General features: G+C 37.7%; 2 protein-coding genes across 7 annotated transcripts; one reads left to right on the top strand and one right to left on the bottom strand.

Annotated features, from left to right (window-relative positions):
* Positions 1-336: 336 nt before the first annotated feature.
* Positions 337-12,861, bottom strand: LOC112560425 (histone-lysine N-methyltransferase KMT5B-like). Its single transcript, XM_025232282.1, is given in 11 exon segments — positions 337-5,257; positions 5,443-5,597; positions 7,581-7,717; positions 8,958-9,010; positions 9,013-9,143; positions 9,994-10,106; positions 10,944-11,106; positions 11,304-11,450; positions 12,021-12,101; positions 12,485-12,594; positions 12,748-12,861. Coding segments are annotated over 9 exon segments (2,106 nt in total). The 5' UTR covers positions 12,074-12,101; positions 12,485-12,594; positions 12,748-12,861; the 3' UTR covers positions 337-4,103.
* A 137-nt stretch (positions 12,862-12,998) lies between these two features.
* On the top strand, positions 12,999-18,869 carry LOC112560429. 6 transcript variants are annotated; one of them, XM_025232290.1, is made up of 5 exons: positions 12,999-13,172; positions 15,366-15,534; positions 16,220-16,321; positions 16,795-16,920; positions 17,327-18,869. In XM_025232290.1, exons 2-5 carry the CDS (start codon positions 15,379-15,381, stop codon positions 17,462-17,464), a joined length of 522 nt encoding a protein of 173 aa, XP_025088075.1. In that variant the 5' UTR covers positions 12,999-13,172; positions 15,366-15,378; the 3' UTR covers positions 17,465-18,869. The 6 variants fall into 6 exon arrangements, with proteins under 6 accessions (XP_025088075.1, XP_025088077.1, XP_025088073.1 ...); XM_025232292.1 differs by lacking the exon at positions 12,999-13,172 and adding an exon at positions 13,833-13,886 and having other exon boundaries at positions 16,220-16,273; XM_025232288.1 differs by lacking the exon at positions 12,999-13,172 and adding an exon at positions 13,833-13,886.
* Positions 18,870-20,771: the final 1,902 nt, after the last annotated feature.

Raw genomic sequence — 20,771 nt, 5'->3', positions numbered from 1 at the left:
CGTGGCAACAACTTGTAGAGACAAGTCACAAAAAATTAATAGTAAAATCTCATTTTGGTGTCGATGTAGCAGTTGCATAATGCTCTAATGCAATTTAAGTTTTTTAATACAGCATGCCATTCTCAAAAGTAAAACCATTTGTAGCTGACATTTGCTCATCAGGTACTAAGTCCTGTTAGGTGACAGGTTACAACAGGAGTAAGTGTATGTAACACAATCTAACACAAGTACTGTTGTGGTATTTGATCAAAACCTAATGTCTTAAACCACATTGAGTGGTTCTTCATGGATATGCTTTTAGATAGGTTCACTTCTACATTTGAGCAATCGAGCGCATTTTTTTTTTTTTTTTATGAAGTTCTCCCAAGCCAGGATAGCTGAAAACCCTGTTGGGTAACCAAATGTAACTTTTTAATATTGAGATAGCTATTGCAGAGAAGTTTTGTTTACTCCAGACTTCTTGTGCCCAAACAACTGCAGGCCGTGTTCAGGAACTTTAACTATAGTTTACACTGACCACATTCAGTCTGGCAAAGGCTCCACATCTTCACCTGAGGCTCTGTTCTTGGGCCTTTAATTCAGTGTACATCCAAGCACTTGGTCATGCCATCTACCACGAACTTGCATGTATGCTGATAATGCATAACATCTAGCCTTGCTTAGATCTATCTGGATGTCCTTCAAAGAATTAAATCAACAGCCTCTGGAAAATATACTCTGTGGCATTCTTTTCTGGTATTAACTTATTATCTTTAACTGATGCATGTTCAGGAATATCACAATGCAATCTGCAGATGTCTTCCTCCACTGAGAATCTCCATTCTGCTTTTGGGCCATCATAGTTGAATAACTTATACTTGTTGATCTCACTAGATCACCAACTAGACAAATTTCTGAAAAGGTTATCCAAGTGAAAAGCAGACCATGCTACACTCTACTGGCTGCTAGTGCAAGCTTGCATGAATTTACATATTTGCCATGCTCATCATTTGGTCTTAGCATACCTATCTCCTGACACCTTGCCACAGTCTGGTGTTGCCCCTCCTGTCTGTGTTACAAGTCAGAGAAATTCAGCCGACTCTCCCATTTTTAATTCTCTGCCCATTTCTATTTTGGACTGTTGAAAACTTTCCTCTTCAGAAAATATTTTTCATAGCCACACTTTGGCTCACTGTTCGGTTCTCATTCTTACACCTTATGCACATTTATTTTTGCCATGGTGTCATCCATTTATTGACACTTGTGTTTATGTTTGGTCAGTTGATTTGTAGTCCTGCCTCCATGCAGGCAAATGTGATTTTTAATTTAATTTGTTATATGCAGTCTCTAAAGTGGCTTACATTGCTAAACGATACCAGAAATAGATGTGGCTGTTTTCCAAGTAGGGGAAAGAGTACAATCCCAGAAACTGCTGTTTATTTTGGACATCAGTATATAAAAGATAGTCTTCAGTCACTATCATCCATGCTCCTAACACTCAAAAGTGCTCACATCAACACCCACACATTGAATTTTCATGATGAAAATGACAGCATAATATGCAAAATAAAATATAAGTTAATCACCTAAATAGCAGGAGATACATTTTAGTTCTGTCAGATGCACAAACAGGAAACTGGGAAAGCACCAAAGAATAACTCTTGATGTATTGTCCGAAGAGACCATTGTGCTGTCCCCACAAAGTAACAGGTGACTCCACTTATGCTTGTATGCAGGATACAAGCAACAATGGCTCTTAAAGTGTATTTTCTGCTGAAAATATCAAAGCAAAGATGCAGCTTTGTTTGGCATCTATTGTAATACATGTAGTGTTGAATGTTCTTTTCCTACCTTTTGAGAGACCACTCAAAAATTTAGAAAGTTGTAATAAGGATAATAGTTCTTAAAGCACTTTGTATTTTACGAACCACCCACTTAATATTCACTTTTGATAAAATCAGATTTTACATAACATCGAGCAAAATGCTTTTGAACTAATAGCATGTAAAATGGCAACAAATTAAAAGTGGTTAAGAAGAACCTCACATATGGCAAAACAGAGAGATGGGATTGCAAATTGCTAGTATGCTGCATCAGTATCTTAATGGTCATTTGACTTGTAAAAACATACCATGTAGCTGCCTCTTGAAGTGGAAGGCTCTAAACAGATTGAAACTACAATCAACAAAAAAAGTAAATGATCCTCCTTAGATACTATAAACCCATACCAAAAGCAGTGACAGCTGCCTTTCAATACCCAGCCCTGATCATTTTTTCCCAGCCTTCTATTTTTATATTTGCTTTCACTTTTACAGCAAATTTCAGATCACTCTTATTTCCATTTCAAGAATAACCTGTTACAGTATTCGTGTTTGAGAGTGCATAACTACATTTTTATGCCGATTCATTAAAAATGGATGTGGCATGTGAGGGGCTTATATTTGGATCGTGTTTAACAATATTCTTATGTGAAAGGACAAAAAAAAACCCCAAAGCAATAGCTATTTTCTTTAGTGTCTATAAAGCTACTTGGCACATTGGCCACCATTACCAAATAAACTACTTTTTAAAAAACTTTCTGATATATTTTAGGGAAGTTAATGGATGATTTGAACATTCTGACAGTCATTGTAACCTATGCATTTATTCAGAATTCAGTCAAACCTTGTTATTCAGACTCCTGATATCTGAATCACTATTATAGCAAATGATTTTTAAAAAACTCTGTTCGAGCTTTCACTATGATACTTGCAAAAAAGTAAAATTTGGAGCAGAGTGGAACTACATATGTATTGTCAATGTACTTGTAGAGGGCATTTTGAATGTCAAGGGAATATTTTAGGTGCCAGTCTGTGTGCAGTCGGAAGTGGGAACATGATGTGCAGTTAACCAGAACCCATTAAAAAAAGTATGTAACCAGCAAACTATTCTGCTCATCAATCATTCATTTGAAGTCCTGAGCACAGTACATTAAGCCTCTAAACTGAGAAAAATTCAATTATAACTGTCTTGGTCAGGCCATGCATTTCATCTATGGTATGTCATGTTAAATAAGTTTTTATCATGAATCCTAAAATGTGACAGACAAATTTACTTAGGGTGAATAACCTAAACTTTATTTGGTAGTTTATTATTTGTTCATTGTTATTTTATGTTATGCTTATATTGCTAATTGATAGATGTGTTGGGTATCTAAGGTGCCAGACATAGCTCCCTCTAATCCAGACCTGGGCAAAGGCCGGCCCGCCTCCTGTCTCTGACCGGCCAGCCTGCCGCCAGTATATATGCTATGCATACAGTATTGGGTAAAACTGAGTTAACTATATTAGTCCGGCCCTCTAAAACCATCCCAATTTCTCATGCTGCCCCTTGGAAAATTAATTGCCCACCCCTGCTCTAATCCAATTATGTTATGATCATTTATGCAACATGGTCTTGTTTCACTAAATCAACCATAGATTCCATTTTAATGTGAACTAAGGACACAAATGAACTGACACCCTCTCCTTACATTATTTAATATATCTACATCCCATCCTTGTATCCTGCTTGGGGGATGCTAAAACTTTTGGAGTGCATTCCTCTCAATGCACCAAGCTGCAGTTTGGTTACCAGATTTAAAAAAAAACAACCCTATTCTGTTTCTCTCTTTGGCCTCAGTATCTTTTGCATTCACTCGAGCATTCTTTCAAAAAATGTAAATTTTATACACTGAACATACAAAGACACACAGAGATAAACTCCTTTCCTTTCTCATGCTACACACACCTGAACTAGTATCTCAAAGGTGCAGTTAACCAAAAAAAAAAAAAAAAAAAAAAAAACCACGTAACCAGTCTCTTAAATATCACCTGAGTGTAAGCTGACTTCCCTAGAGAATCTGATCACAGAATGGAAACCACGACAATGTCCCAACATAGTGAGCATAGCATATATGTTCACAAGTATTTCTTTTTCAAAATCTTGCTGTTATCACAGGCGAAAAGTTTAAATACCACGCCTTAAAGATCTTGAAATTCCCTTTGGAACAGAAGCTGCCTCACTAATAATCCAAAGGTTATTTGCCATTTCAAACAGTCTAGCAGTGAAAACTATAAGGCAGTATGGCTAGTTTTGTACCTTGGTTAGGAAGGATAGTTGGTGTCATGTGGAAGGTATCTCTCTACAGAATTCCCATCAAACCTCAGCCGCAGCTTCTTGGGTTGCTTCCACTTAAATATAATAGCTGATGACCTACACTGTGACAGCTTCTCCTCTAATATAGGGTCCCTTGGCATTCGTAAAACCATTCTTGGAAACTTGGGTGTAGGAGAGCATGCATCAGAAGATCCCTTTCGCTTAAACTCAGTCTCAACAGTGCTTGTTGTCAAATTATTTACAGAGGACATGTTACCACAAAAAGACAACTGTGGCACTTCATGGGAGGAATAAAGTGGGGATTGTTCCAGCTTGCATGTCACACTCACTTCACTGACAGCAGTATCTTCATACCCACCTTCAGCTGGTGACAAAATGGGCGCTTCAGGCTCCAATACTGGTGGCTCATGAAAATTATGGTTAGAGTCCAATGCATTGTCTACACACGATTTTGATACCTCTAATCCAGAAGGCTGGCGAAGACGAGGGCTCTGTCTGATGGGAATTCTTTCATTTTTTATTTTGGTAGGGAACTTGTGTAGCTTTCCATTTGCATGCTGACTAAAGTACTGGTCTGATGTTAGCACAGGCTGATGACCCTCAGCCACCAAAAGACTAGGAATCATGGGCTTAATCATGGGGTTTTCCTCAGCAACGACTGGTACCGTAGTAACTTCCCCTCGGCATTTGAAATCAAGCATTTTTTCATCCTGAACATGGAGCTCTTTATTGTCACAGTGAGTTTCTTCCAATTTGCAACAAGAGGTTAGCAAACTTTGATGGTTCTTTGTATTCAGGACTCGTTGTCGATGTGTCCGTTGTACACATGGTGAAATCTTAGAGCATGCACCATTTTTATTCTGAGGTTGGTCATCGGAGGTATCACTTTTGTCTATAGTACACTTTTCTGTACTGGAAACATAGCTCTCTGGTACACTATTAGCCGTGGATATGGGACCTATGCAGCCTTCAGCAGGATGAGGCATTCGATAGTCTAAAACAAGTCTGGGACTAGGTAAGCTCAAGCCTTGTTCAAGGATAATTTCTGCATCATAACGTGTTATACCACGACGCTTCAGTTCTGCTGCTGTCAGCAGATGGGCCTGTGACATTATATTGCGTGCTCTGCAATCCCAAGATTCTGTAAAAAAGCAAGAGAAAAAATATTACCAAATTACATTTTTGACAAGTGTCTAATGGATGTGGAAAGTGTAATCTATACATATAAAAAATTGTGTTCAAGCAAAAGAAAAAAGTTTTCAGCAAGGAAAATATTCATTTCATAATGAAATGTTCAATACACAGATGGACAATGAAAGACCATACCTGTTGCACTCCTTGTAACTCCATTAAACTTTGGTTGTTTTTCTTTAGGTTGCGTTTTGAGTCGACTAAGACGGTCATCTGTGTCACGAAAACAATACCCTTTGTCCTCCTCCACTGTAACAGACTTCTGTGGCCTATAGGCACCAGCTTGCCTTCTGAAAAAGATTATTATTATTCAGTTCTCTCCTTTTAATGTCTTAAAGAACACAATTTTAGGCAAATCAAGAGATTTAACTTCAAAGGCCATAAACTGTAAAAGAAATTTAGAGTGGATATAGGATTAAGAGTAGCTCCATAAACACTGTAGTCACTTGCGTTAGCCTATTATTTAATTTTTGAAACTATACATTTTTTTAATGCACCATTATTAGAAAACACACAGATGAAGTAGTGCATAGCAAAGTATAGTTGCACTGTAAAAATAAACTTCAGACAACTGCAAATATATTATTTTACTATGATTAGTGATCGTAATAATACAAAATAGACAAATTTTTAAGTAATCTAAACAATTGTAATAACAGCAATGAGTGACAAAGGGAAAAAAAAATGCCACTTTCAAAACATGCAAAAATATTGATAAATTCTTTCTCACAGCTGTGCTTATTAGTAGTCTTGCTGTTTCTTTTAATGGCATCAATGTACCTTGTATAACAGTAGCCAATACTTGCAAGTAATCTTTGGGAATTTCTTTGCAGAATTTAAGGATAACTTTTATAAATTTTTAATGGTCTGAAACTGATACTCAGTCCAAAATATTTTGCATACCATGCATTCAGAAATATCTTTCATTGGATTAAGATCTGGATTTTCTGCTAGCCAGTCTAAAATACCAATCTTTTGTTTTTCCAGCCATTTTTAGTGTATCTTGATCCACATAAATGTGCATCCATCTTGGCAATATTGCTTAATAAATGAAGATTAAGCCAACATATTTCAAAGTTCCATTTATCTGTTCACAATGTAATTGCTAATCTTAGCTGGTGAATCAATACTTGATAATCACCTTCAAAAATATTGCTCCTTCTTTCCAATATTGCACTTAAAGCCATCAGTTTGGATCACATGTAAACCATGTAAGCTTTTAAGTCTGATGTTAAGCCCAACTTTTCTGGCTTCCAAAAAAATATATCCTGTTTACTGGTATGCATGTGAGGACTTGAAAATAAACCAAAGTTGCTGGTCTCAAGTGGCAAGTTGATTAGTCAGACCAAACTTAGTAAGGTCAAGTTGCCTTAAAATTGTCAGTTATTGACTTCTTTTCAAGATCACAGGCAAACCCAGCTCAGGATCGCTCAAATTAAGTTTGCTTTCAATAGATACAAGCTGAATGGTTGCAGTGCTTTGCTACATGGTCTTTGTTCATTTCATGGAAGAGGGGAGGTGGAGGGGGAATTGATGTTTTACCCTGAGCCAGCAAACAAAGGCTGTATCATGGCAAAGGAGCCAGCCTTGCATGAAGCAGACTTTCATTTAAAGCGTATAATGATTTGCAAATAATAACTTACCAGCAGAAAATTGTACAGTCTTAAAAATGCCATAACCTAACAATCACCATAGTTTTTTTTTTGTTGACAAGTTGTCAGCTCAAGAGTACTATCACGACATTTATGTCTGTGTCATGGTCTAAATCTATGAATATAGTTGTTTTACCCCTTAATTAAACAACAGCATAAAATGGAGTATATTTTTTCCATAAATTATAGAAAATGTTTTTGCAACATATCATATGAACAAATCCGATAATTTTTTTTAAAGCTTATCCTTGTTGGTGTCATTAATTTACCTTTAAAAACTGGATTACTTAAAAGAAAACCTTTCTCCTTTTCCTTGCTTCTTTATCTTCCCCAACCCTCTATGGAGTCAGGTACCCATTCCTGATAGCTGGATCAACTGGGGGAAGCTTAGTGGATTATACAGATATCAAATCAGCACACCTGTCAGTTCGGACACCAGTCCTCTAAACACTCGGTTAACTGCTTCCCAACGAGACTGAATGCAATCCAGTAGAAATAGCAAAGCTGACATAACCAATTTCACATCTTCTTTATACTACACTGTCAGAATGGGCCACTTTTTCAGTATCATAGTTATGACTGCTTGTATTTTCCAGTCAGACTGTACACTAATTCTCCAACCTTTCACAGGTGATGCATTCACAGTTGCAGTTGCCATCACCAAAGAAATCCTCGCCATAAAAACATGTGATCTCTTCACCAGGCTCAATGTCTCGCTTTACTTTTACACAAGCTGTGTCACGACCAGTTGACACAAACTGAAAAAGCCAACAGCAATGAATGAGATATGCATGCAGAGGTCTTATTATCTTTGTGTGACAACATGTGATTTATAAAGTGCATAATCATTCTCACAAACTAGCATGCTCTCAGCACATAAGTAGGAGACATGAACTGAATATGAAGGATGGAAGGAGAAACAGCTCATAAAAGATAAAGATAAGACACAAAGTGCAATCAAGGAACAAACAGTAAGGATGGAGGGTGTCATAAATCTGCAAAGGAAGACGAGCAGGCGGACTAGTCAACTGACTGTAATCAAACTATTGACAACTATTTTGATTGGTGTAAGGAGTAATACTCATGGAGCAGAAGTGTTTTCTGTGCACATTTGAAGGATTCAGTGGTGTGCAGATGGCAGATATGGAAGGGAAGAAAGTTCCACTGTTTTGCAGCACAGTAACTAAAAATCTGGTGACCATATGTGGTTGTCCTGGTAACAGGGATAGAGAGCAGAGAATCATCAGACTAAGAGCAGAGTAGCCTGGCAGGGATTTAGGGGAAGAAAAGTTCAGAGAAATAGGGCTGAAGCTTGCAAAATAATTATAACACAGAATAAACAACTGGTACTAAATGCAAGAACAAATGGGGTAGCCAGTCCAGAAAATGAAGGACAGGAGTGACAGTCCTGTTTCCTAGCTCTATGTATGTACATGTGTGCTGCATGTAGACTGGTAGTACCTGGGGAGTGGGGGGAAGGGGTTGGTGTTTTATGCTGAACCAGCAGCTAAGGCTATATGATGGCAGGAAAGCCAACCCTGTAAAAACGATGTCAAAATGCAGAGAAAGAAAAGCTTGCTCCAGACGAGAGTTAAACCCAGGACAGCCAACCCTCACTGTATTGGTGACAGGTGTTAACCATTGCACCGCCAGACTGCTGGTAGTACCTAGGATTTTCCCTTGTGTAAAATACAGCTAAATAGTAGCACAACAGATACACACATACACTTGACAGGACTGTAGAAGAGAACAAAAGATACTTCTGAGCATGTTCACAGCAACCTTGACATTTATCCATTTTGTTAAGAGCAACCATAACACATTTTTCATGAACAGTATTTATGTTGTTCTAACCATTCATAAATGTGTATAAGGAAAATAAAAATAGACTTTTATAAACATTTAGACTGGGTGTCTAGTATCTGCCATTTTCTTTACCACATGTCATTTCCTTCGAAGCCATCACTGATGCTTCTGCTGATAGTTCTGGATATTTACCGTACAGTTTGGACGACAGTCATGGTTGATGAAAGATGCTGGACCAAGCCAAGCTGGGCCATGTTCTTGCGTGTGGAGTACATAACACTGAAATCATTTTCACCTGGTTTCAGCAGCTGACTTTCCTCTTCTGGAGTCAGCTCTGCAATGCAGCCCACCAGTAGCTCTATCTTAGAGTTCTTTTTCCTGACAAAGAACAAGAAAAACTCTGTGCAAAGAAAACAATATAACGTGGATGTAAAGATCTTTAGTTGATTAGAAGATGCCAAACTTTGGTTTCATGCCACAGTAAAGGTATAGCAAGTGGATTTGACATCACACAGCAGGCAAAGATTAAAGGAGAGGATTTAATCAGTCAGTAAGTCGTCCCTTGACCAGCACATGTCACTAGGAGGAGCATATGGATAGATGTGGCAATGACAGGGCCTACCACTCTTGCCTATTCTGGGCAGTAGGTCCTCTACAGGATGACCAGTCCAGTCTTTGACATTCGTAAGCCAGTTCTTACTCTGGCAACTGTGGCGTTGACGTGGCCTTGAAGGATCATCTTCGACAAAGTGTCATGCCAGGTCACATGACCAAAGAAAAATATCTTACGTTGCCTGACTGTTGAAAGTAGAGGTTCCTGTTGTCCTACGAATTTTTCGCTGTAGTACGAATTTTTTCGCACAAAGTCATTGGTTCTATGTTCTCTGTATGAGATCCAGGAAGGGAAGGGAGGTGGTCACCATAGATGTCTTAAATGGAAAAGTAGGTTCATCTAATATTTTATTCATCTTTGTAAATCTTTTATCTTTTCTGTAATGTCAAAGATCAAAGCATGTTCCAACCACTTTGAGATAGGCTTGCAATAAGACCATAAGCATAACAATTTGGTGTCCTGATTGGCTAGCTTAAAAGACCATGCTCTTTACTGGAAGCTGCTGAGAAAAAAATTCAGGACAACACCAAAAAAATAAATTCATGCTCCATTTTAAAGCTTAGGCCTGCTGAAAATAAACCTGAGCTAGTAAGTACAAGTCTGCATAAAACTTACCAGAAGTGGGTGGCACATATCTTTCCACCTAATTTACCCTCCAGTGAGTAACGATGGCAAGGCAAAATTTCATAGCCAGCATTCAAATCAAACATCCGTAGATACCGGTATACCTGTAGGTAAACATATTAGCATTTGTAGAAAACACTATAAAATCCACAAGTAAGCTATGCTCACTGCTTCTCTAGGCACAGCTCTTGCAAAAACTGCACAAGAGATATTTACTTATATTCAATAATGATACCAGCTAAAGATAGTCAGCATAAAAAGGAAGGAAATGCTATCTTCACAAAATGCAGAAAAACCAGTATTCTCTCCATGTAGGTGTTAGCAATGAAAGCAGCTTGTCAAACTACTTGATTGTCTCTTCTCAGCAACGGCTGAGTCTACTGAATCTTAGCTCTCTCATTCATCATTAAGTAGAGGACAATAGAAATTAGGGAAAAAAAATTCACACAGTACATTGCTGTCGTTCTTTTTCATGAAATGAGGGACAAATTTTTTTTCAAAAGTCCACAATACCTTTCAAATAGGAAATGTCTCAAGGAATGGAACAGTCAAAAAAGCTTTTTTTTTTTTTCTTATAATTAATCCATATCTAAACACCTCAAAAAAGAAATGAGAGATCCAATCATACAGATTTATGGTGACTCTATTAGATAAGATCAAGACCGACAACTGAATGTATTAAAGCAACTTGCAAAGGTGTTCATTGCTACTTCAGACAGCTGTAGTGGCAAAAGGGAGGCAATTTGCCCCAATCCCTTAATTCTCTTTGCTTTTCTACAATTAAAAAAAAAGAATTCTGGAGTGCATATATGAAAGCAAGATGACTCAACCTGGAGAAACTAAGTCGAAAAAATACAAATTGCTCTTTAATGTAAAAAGAAAAATGCCTTTCAGTTACATCACTATGCCTAGTTCTATGAAAACATAATACAGATGCTTACATGCTGCCGCAGAATGGTCTGCTGGTGCTTTGTCTTGTTTAGACAGCAGATACGTGGCACATCCACCTGTAATAAGCACTGAAAGGTTCTCTCATAGTCTTGAATGTGCTTGAAATTTTCAACGATATGCTTCAGCTCTGTACTGCCACGCAATGGTCGGAAACTGAAAATGATTCAAACTGAAGTAGATGAATTGCTAAAGTCTGCTCTACTTAAAATTTTATTTATCCTTTTCTCTCTCTTCTCCCCACCCTTATAATGCACACATACACACATACATTTGTGCTATTCTACATTTCAATCATACTCAGTTGTGAAAAGGAATCATTTTCTAGAAGACATAAAAATAGGAAAACAAACTTTGTGTTCATCTTGTGTGTAGTAAAGCCAAGGTATGGGTCAAGGATAAGACCAGTGCAAAGGTCATCATAGACACACAGCTCCTTAGATGTCATACCAATGCTTGGGACAACACGGCCACTGCTAAACCCTGTTTGAAATGACATCCTGGAAGCACAAGCAGAGCTATTCTTCTAGAATATGGCAGAAAAAGCAAACAAAAGAAGCTTAAATGTTAGAACAATACCAATACTCTGATGAACAATTTTATGTTATAATATTAAGAGGTTGAACAATTTTAAATCAGTTTCCTGCCTTTTCAGGTCCTTTTTGTTTCCTATGAAAACTTGTGGTCTGCATTCTGTCATATATATACACATATTCTTACATAATTAAGGTTTAAAGATTGCATGGAACTTTTCAAATTACTTTAATGGTGCTCTTATTACAGTTTCTTAATATATTTTAAAGATCAATAACATACTGCAGAAACATGTTTAACTGGACCCTGTGTGTTACTATGGTTATTAACTGGTCTTTGGTCACTGCACATTAACCCAATAGTGGTCAGAATTATGCAGAAAATCCCAAGTGTCCAGTGCGTTTAAAATGATAAAGAGACTACTAGTTAAGTGTTCACATATTGCTGATGTCTCTTCTCAAAAAGTACCCTATTGAAATGGTCACAGGCCAATCCAATAACTAACGGATTAGATAAATGATTTATCTGCTGCAAACCTGGTACTTTCTGATCCAGTCTTTCGTTTACTTCTAGTGGACATCTTCAACATACACTAGCTGCCACAAACATCACCATCACTGAAAGACAAACGAAAGAAAGCCGTTGAACAAAGAAGTTATATTTTATGATTCATGATTCTTCCTCCACCAGTTAAATGATGCGGATTGCATATAGCACCAAACTGGTCATTCTCATGTATAGTAAAAGCGGTTCAACACAAATATTGTACTGTTTCTGGTCGATTTTGTATGAAGTAGAACAAAAGAAGTGCGGCTTCCTATAATAACGAACATACCGAGTGCGGAGTGGCCTCCCTTTCGGCCCTATAATTAGTATTATGCAAATAGCAAGGGGTCATTAAGTTACCGTGCAGCTGTACGAAAATACACTACAATGCAATCAAAATACGTAGTGAAATACTAAACACAACACCAAAACGTCACAGCAACTAACGCCTTACCTTCTGCAAAGCACAGAAGCAAAGTGCACCACCAAAACGGGTCTTTTATCAAACACGAAAATGAACGTAGCGTTCAAATTCCTTCTTGGTTGCTCCGCTACGATGAATGTCTGAGAAGCCAATTCATGGCAATATATATTCTTAATTTACGCAAGAATATTTTTTTTAAAGCATCAAAAGGAATAATTATCACTATCTGATTTATGTACTTTGAAACAGTGACCAAAGGAATGGCAAAAAGAAGAGGAACTGTCTCGATTTACCTGTGGAATCTAAGTCCACCGTTTCGATCAGTGCTGACTGCACAAGATGGCTGTCAAGAGAAAGACTTCCGCAACAGCAAAAAGTGCACCGTAGTTTAAAAGCTTCTTAATACTGCCTACAATAAAGATTTCCATAAATGTAACAGCTTCCCCCTTTAGCATGTTGCTTGATCTGCTATTCTAAATTCAACGCTAAATGCTACTTATTAAGACTTGATTGTGACAGTGCGGAATAATAATAGAAGTACACATCAAAGTAAATATGAGAACTAATAGTTAATATCGCTGACCGAGCGATTGGTATCGAACTCATTTCAGCTTTAGAAACACAAAACTTCCTGTGAGCACATTGTGTATTTTCTTCTGTGCATCAACGGAAATAAGTTAGAATATACGAAACGTGATGTAAAATATAAACCGTGACTGTAAGTATATGCAGAGTGGGGAGGAAAAAAAAAAACCAAACAAACTTAAATGATCCCAAATTCACAAAATGTACGTGTTCCGTGCAGCCGTCATGCCAACATGCCTTCTCCCTATTTTTATTAAAGCTGTTTACAACGCGAAAACGCATGATGAAATTAAAGAAAATCAAAAATGCACCCAAACGTATTAAGGGAAGAATATAACATCATCCACGCATACGTATGATTTGTAAATAATTATTATTTAGCATTAAGCTGTATTATTTTCGCTGATTATATTTGATTGCCATGATGAGCCTTGCCATGCTCAGATTTTTAAATCTAACAAAAGATTTAAAAGTTAGTTTTCGTATAGCATATTATTATACTTAATAAGTTAATTTGATGGAGCTGCTGCATGATAGCTATAACGTATATACGCTCTAGGACAATTATAAATGCATTGGTCTTAATTATATGAGGTAGGTATAACTATGGAAAGCTAACATTAGCTGAAACACTCTACTGCCTATTTATAATATCTCTTTGAAGTTCGTAATATTTCAGACATATTAATGTATGGATGTTTTATCAATCACAACAATAGTAAAACAAGGTGTTCACGAAGGGGCGGGGAAACAAGGGTAAATAATCTATGAAGTATTGTTTGGAAAACATTAACAAGAGTTACCTCCCTGGAATTCGTTAACGCGCAACTTTAACCGTTACCGAAAAGTATTATAACGAAATTATTGGTTATTAAGTAGATAAAGCTCGACATTATTGTCTAGTCGAAAAAGCGATACTAATACTGGGGTCATTAATAATGAGCTTGTAGTATGCTGGAGGTGATAATTACTATTAGTGTCTCTGTAACCAGATTCATGGGTAACTACCCTTGCTACAATCTGAGCTCTTCTTGCGAATGTGTAGATCGGGATGTAAATAGTAAACAGATTATATACTTACGTCCACTTGATGAGATACTTTTGAACACGTCGCGGTTGTACGATATATAGTAGAAATACTGCTTCGTAGCATTTGAAAAGTGAGGAAGAAACTCAGCATTGATCAGGGCTCGACAACAAAAACGTTTAGGACTATTCAATTATGGGCAACATTGTGAACAGATGAAATATAATTTTTAAATGTTGAAATTTTTATTTCCTCCATCCCTTTGCAATTTTTAAGAGAGATTTAAACCCAGAGTGCCGAACAGTGAACAGACACCGTGGTTGTAGTTGTCAAGGCTCATTTCTCAGAAGTATATATAGTGGTATATATATTAAACAAAGCTGAAATTTTTAAGAGGATTTTTTTTCTGCTTTTCACCACTCCCTAGCGAAAGATGTTATATTTTGCAGTGTTGTTTATGTTGATGTGACGAATCATTTTTTTGTCACAGTGTACATCCATTGGGCTATTGTACATAAATGTTGGGATTCAGAATGAATGTGAAAGAATTGTGACTTGACTGTAGCCTTGGTATTATCCTTTACGCATCAACTTTATATTTTTATGGTGAATGAACTGGCTCAATGAAAAAAGGCAGAACAGTCACTAATCCTTTAAGGACTGCATATATGAGTATAAGTATTACAAAGACAATGGCTAATAAGTTAAGACTGTGACCATATTATTATGGGTGATGTTTTGTATTATTGCTGCTCTCAGGTAGATATTAGGCGAAGAATTTTTTGGAAAGAAGAAAGGCTTAAATTTTGCAATTAAAAGTAAGGAAAATTGCCTTCCCCATGCCTCCCTTGCAAAACCATGATCGTGGTTCATCGTGTATAGGGTTTTTACAATTGGGACCATTACTTTTTAGTAGAAGAACTTTTAAGTTAGTCAGAAAGCTAGTGGAGAATCTTTCACACCATCTAGAATTAAGCCAATGTCTCAGTGAGTATTATGTAGGTGCTTAACACTCTGGATCCTATTTTACTGCACTATGGAGGCTGCCATAACCATAATGGGCAATAAATTAATGTCCATTATAGGCAATAACCAGAGTTAGATTGTTAACATGATCTTCACGTACAGCTAGATGATTTCCAAAATTATTGAAAATACACAAATACTCTTTTTCCTTTGTGCCTTGCCAATGCAAAGAGATATTAACCAGTTATTAACTTAGCGAGGGGCAGGAGAGAATGAATGTAAAGTTTTCCAGCTCTACAAACAAAATCTTTTTCTTTCCTTTTATGTTTACAGGATACAAACAGCAATGCCAAGTAATGTGGAGATCAAGGCAAGGGTCAGAGATATGGAGGGTTTGAAGAAGGTTGCTGCTACTCTTAGTGGCAGCGATGGTGAGCTCTTGCAACAAGAAGACACATTTTTTTATTGTAGAAATGGACGTCTGAAGTTGCGTGTCAGAAAGGTATAGACCATGTTTGATACAATATAGTAGGTTTCAGCTAAATAGAATGCTGAAACCATGTGAGGGTCTAGGAGGATGTAGAGAATTAAAGTACCAAGAATTAAAGATTCTTTTTTCAAGCAAAGTTAACATTATACAGGTAGAACCTTTTTCTGTGAAACAACTGAGGCAGTCTTACTGCCATAATAAAAATTATGCTTGCAACTCTTCATATGTTGCTATTATTAATCATATGTGCCTGCCAGAGTATCAATACATGTTGGTTTAATTTTAGGACATTTAGCTTATACAGAAACATTTAAGTTGTTGACACAATTCAGTGCTGAAGTTAACTTCTGTAGTCTGTTTTTCCACATTTGTACTTGCAAAGTGCTTTTGTCTAGAAGTACTTTTTGTAGTAGAACTTCCAAAGATGGTCTTTTCATTAGAAGGAAGTTGGCCAATAGTAGGCTAAAGTTGAACCATTAGAAAACAGATGACTGATCAGAAATAAAGTGGCATTAAAAAACAATGATGTAATTTTGAGCAACAATTGTACCATTATGACCCTTCTTTCGAATGACAAATAATGACAGTAAGTGTAGTTATTATTCAGAAAAGACCATTAAGATTAACCAAGATAGAAGCCAATTTTTTTAACTCCTTAAGAAAAATAGAATGTTTGATCTCTGATTTGTTACTTCAGGGCTTTCCTTCGCAGCTGATATCTTATGATCGTCCAGATGAAACAGGACCCAAAGTCAGTGAATTCTATACAACGGAAATCTCAGATCCTGATAAATTGAAGGCAAAAAGAGATTGTTTACGTGTATCTGTTTAATTAAGAAAAGAATAAATAGTAACTTAAGAGCTCTTAACCAAGGAATACTAGAGCATGCAATAAAGTTTAGGCCTTTGTTTGAGGAGACACAAACATATGTAATATTCGATTTCCCTTTTTTCTTATTTTTTTTTTCAGTTCATTAAACTTGATAGAGCTGGTGTTTGGCATAGAAGCGGTGATATCTAAGATGAAACAAAATTAGACTAAGCCAGTGGACTGCTGCACATGATGTCAAAAATGCTAGATGATAAAGTTGTTGTCTGCTATGAAAGATGTAATAGCTGACATGGAAGCTGTTGAATTTAATTCTTGATCATTATATTCTCATTGGTAGGAAACAGGGCTAGTTGTCTGCACTAAAAATGTGAGCACTTGTAAAAATGGCATTATTATCAGTGTTCTGGATTTTTCAGTATTTCACTTGCTGTACATTTTAGTTCATGCTTGGAAGAGCCCTGGGGCTACAGGGTACAGTCAAGAAAGACAGGTGGTTGTACATTGTGGGCCAGACGCGTGTTCATGTGGACCAGGTGCATGGGCTGGGTGACTTCATGGAACTGGAGGTGAGGGGTCACATTGTATCATTCAGTTCTACTTAAAGGTGTTTCTAATGGTAATTTCCATGCATGAGTAAGAGAAAGAGAAGGATGGGGGTAGGTGGGTGTTGCATCTGGAAACAACAGCTGATTTACTTAAAGTATCTTCTATACTTTTAGCACATGAGAGCTGTCACCCCATGTAATTTCAGAATAATGACTAATCAAGAAAGTAACAACCACAGGTAATATAGCTGGCATATAATAGTTGCGATGATGTAAACTCAAATGCTGAGTATGTGTCAGACAAATGAAAATCAGCCTTTTAGGATAATACCTGGATATCTCTTATTAGGAATGGAAAAGTCTTTTTCCATTTTGATGTCAGTGAATGAAGATAATAACAAACTCTATACAACCTTTTTATCCTAAGGTTATGTTAAAGGATGGTCAAACAGCTAAGGAAGGTCTACTGATTGCTAAAGATCTTATGGAGAAACTTGGTGTTCAAGAGAATGACCTGCTGGACTGTGCCTACATGGATCTAATACTACAACAAGATAGGAAGTAACTTCCTGATATACAGATTTATCTGTTAGTTCATAGACCCTGTGTCTGATCTTTTAATCTCTGATCTGTCTAGCTTGTAAACAGCCTGAGTGATTTTTTAATATTTTAATATTCAGGTGGTCTTCATACTTCAGATAATTTTGTTGCTTTGCAAAGGACAGTCTCTATTAGCTTCTTCTTTCTCACAGCACATACTTCACTCTACACCCCATATTCAGGTGAAATCTCAACATCATTATGAACAAAATGGTTTTATTGATGTACCATATACTCATTCGACCTTTAAATAAGCCAACAATTGTATTTTCTCTGTTTCCTTGGATTTTAATGTGTTAGAAAACATGATATTGCCCGCAGAGGACACAGTATATGGTTTTAAATTTGTGTACACTCTTCATGGATGTATCAGTGAAAATGATTAAGTTGAAGAAGGGTGCACATATAAATAAAACTTCAGAATTGTTGTGGATCATTCTCTTTTGACCTCTCGATCATAACATTATGTACCAACACTTGAGTTTCTGTCATCTATGGATGACAGAAGTTCTTTCAAGAAATAATTCAGGAAGACAGAAATCTGTGGTTGATGAACTTGGTGAAAGGCTGCCAAATTATTAGAAACATAATTGACCAGGCAATTCATGATCTGAAGGCAGGTTGTGAACAATGACATTGATCTGTGGGCAGGATGAGGATATTGACATTGATCTGTGGACAGGATGAGGGTATTGATATTGATCTATGGACATAATGAGGACGGCAGCATTGATATGTGGGCAGGAGGAGACGGCGACATCGATCTGTAGGCAGGGTGGGGCAGTGACATTTATCTTTAGGCAGGATGGGGGACAGCGCGTCACGAATCTCTGGTGCCATTAATAAAAAGGAGATCATACACAAAGATATGCATTGCTCTCTTGTCTACTTGTCTGGCTGATGAGATGAACTGTCAGCAGTCACCAGTCTGACTAGAAGTCGCTCATTAGACAAAGCCATTGTGTCAGAAGCGGTCTGGTAAGCTCATTAATCAAGTTTGTCAAAATTCATTATTCATTCATACCAGAAATACATATTGGCTGTTACCACGAATACCCCAAATATCTTCGCACTGACTATAACCCTGAAAACATTATTTTCTTTCATAAAAAGTATCATTCTGTTAGTCTGTGTAAGTATGTGACACATCAGCTAGCTGTTCTTGGTGAGACCGAGTTGTTTTAGAGGTTTGCTTGAATAGTTTAAACATTAGGGTGTTGGTGTAGTAGGTTAACAGTTTGAGACTTTTCTGCTTTAAAAGTGTGCAAATACGCACTTTTCTTTCATGGGCAGTAACATGAGAATGCTTATTTTGCTGTGAACAAATCCTTTGTTAAACTAACACACTCATTAAAATAATTAATTTGTGCTATCGCATGTTCAGAACATGTATAGAAGGTGGCTGACTCGTGTGCTGGGAGCTTGGGAATCGGTGAGAGCTAATAGTTGTGTCTGTATATGCGTATGTGTGGTTGTGCGCGATGGTGAGTGAATGTGCATGTGTTCGTAAGTGTGGACATGTGCTTGTTGTGTGTGAATTTTGTGGTGGGCTGAGCTATGGTGTGTAAAAGCGTATATGCTGCGTCTAAGGACATTTTGTGGTGTGTCCAGTCGCAGTATGTTTGAGTTGTGAAGACCACTGATGAACCGTCTATTGAGAAAACTTTGTTATAAAAATAAGTCTAAGGCCGCTAAATGTCTTTTTTTAAAAATTATTTTGCATGCTCCAATCTCTGGAGTTTTTAATTTGATTTTATGTTTAGAAATTTATGCATTCAATTTGTAGTTGGTGATGATGAATGTAGTCTTGTAACGCTCGTTTCCCTCGTGAAGATGCTCACTGGTCACAGGGAGAAACGGAATAAACATCAGGCTAGGAAAAGGGGCAAAGGCCATACCGTGAGGAGAAAACAATTAAGAGCGAGGCGCCCTGTGAAATTTCCTGTCTGTACGCTGTGTGATTCTGACATTTTAGGCGCTTACATATAGTTTGAAGACTTCTAGGTCTCCAGTGTCAACTGTTTATAAGAGTCGAAAGTTGTAGTTGAAGAGGGTTGAGGGAGGGCTACAAGCCCAGACCGCACACTAAACCTCAGCACGGCTGTTTGGCACACTGTTACAGTCCAGCAGGCTGCCGCGGCTAGTGTCCTGTCTCGCAGACCGGAAGTGCCTCCTCAGAGCCGCAAGGAGACGACGGCGTCTGTTTGTCCAGACGTCTCTCATCTCTCGAGCCCTTGCAGAACCCATGTTCGGTGCTTCATTGCTTGTAGGCAGAAAATCCGCCAAACTGTTGTGGCGTAGTCAACACAGACTTTGCCGCCGGATATTGTTGCTATTGCCGTTTGCGAAAGATTATAGTGGGACAATTTTCTAATCGTTATAGCCACCAGAAAGGAGTGTATTAGTCTTTCTTTGCTTACCCCCCTCCACCAATGTCGATGTGATAGAGTCTTTGCTGCTGACACAGAGTTCAACAGCAACAACAACCACCACCACCACCACCACCACCGATCATCATTGCTGGGTCAAGTGTAAGGCGAGAGGTATTTTCAACTTTTGGACAAGTGTATGTGTGTGTAGGGGGAGGGGCTCTCTGTTGTCGGGTAGTTGCTTTTAAAACACATGACATCTTCAGAATAAGACCGAAAAGATGACCGCTCTACGTTGGCAAGAGTTAATTACGAGTCAGACCAACGTATTTGACAAGCATGTGAGAGACAAATGTGTGATTCACGCACGAGCATTTGGATTATCATATTCCCTTGTTGGCGATCCCCTACAGTGGCGTGCTTGTCCCTAATTGCTCTTCCTGCAAATGTTGTGGAATATTTTTATTTGTTACTTGTTTTGACAAACCTTGGCGGTGCTTAGCTTGTCGCTAGCAGACATCGTCCTCGACGCCTAGAAGAATAGGTTCTCGCTTGTTGAAAATTTCTGGTATATAAATAAAATAAAATATGATTTAACCGAAACAGGCATTACAGAAAGAGCAAGTTCAACCAGGGGGAGAAGTCCCATTATTCCATGTTTGCAGATGTCAGTCCTGTGCACGACATGGGCATGCCTGATATGAGTGTCGTGCAGCCCGGGCACTTTCCGTTTGTGTGGATACAGGCCTCGGACTGACGCGGGATAAGATGGGAGAGCTTTCATTTATGATAAGCAGATTAAACAGCAAACGAAAGAAAGGGTTCTTGTTTTGGTAATAAAATTTCCAGCTTCGTGTTTTGTTAAAGAGAACTGAGGTTTCTGCAGAGTCAGAAGGCGTAACT

The sequence above is a fragment of the Pomacea canaliculata genome, linkage group LG3 (genome assembly GCF_003073045.1).
Source record: "Pomacea canaliculata isolate SZHN2017 linkage group LG3, ASM307304v1, whole genome shotgun sequence".
In the NCBI taxonomy this organism is placed as follows: Eukaryota; Metazoa; Mollusca; class Gastropoda; order Architaenioglossa; family Ampullariidae; genus Pomacea; species Pomacea canaliculata.
Note: the sequence above shows the minus strand (reverse complement) of the source record. Positions and strands in the feature narration are given on the sequence as shown.

Coding starts and splice junctions, on each gene's coding strand:
- LOC112560429 (XM_025232290.1), top strand. CDS start 15,379: ATGCCAAGTAATGTGGAGATCAAGGCAAGGGTCAGAGATATGGAGGGT. Junction 15,535..16,219: donor TGAAGTTGCGTGTCAGAAAG/GTATAGACCATG, acceptor TTGTTACTTCAG/GGCTTTCCTTCGCAGCTGAT. Junction 16,921..17,326: donor GTGACTTCATGGAACTGGAG/GTGAGGGGTCAC, acceptor TTTTATCCTAAG/GTTATGTTAAAGGATGGTCA.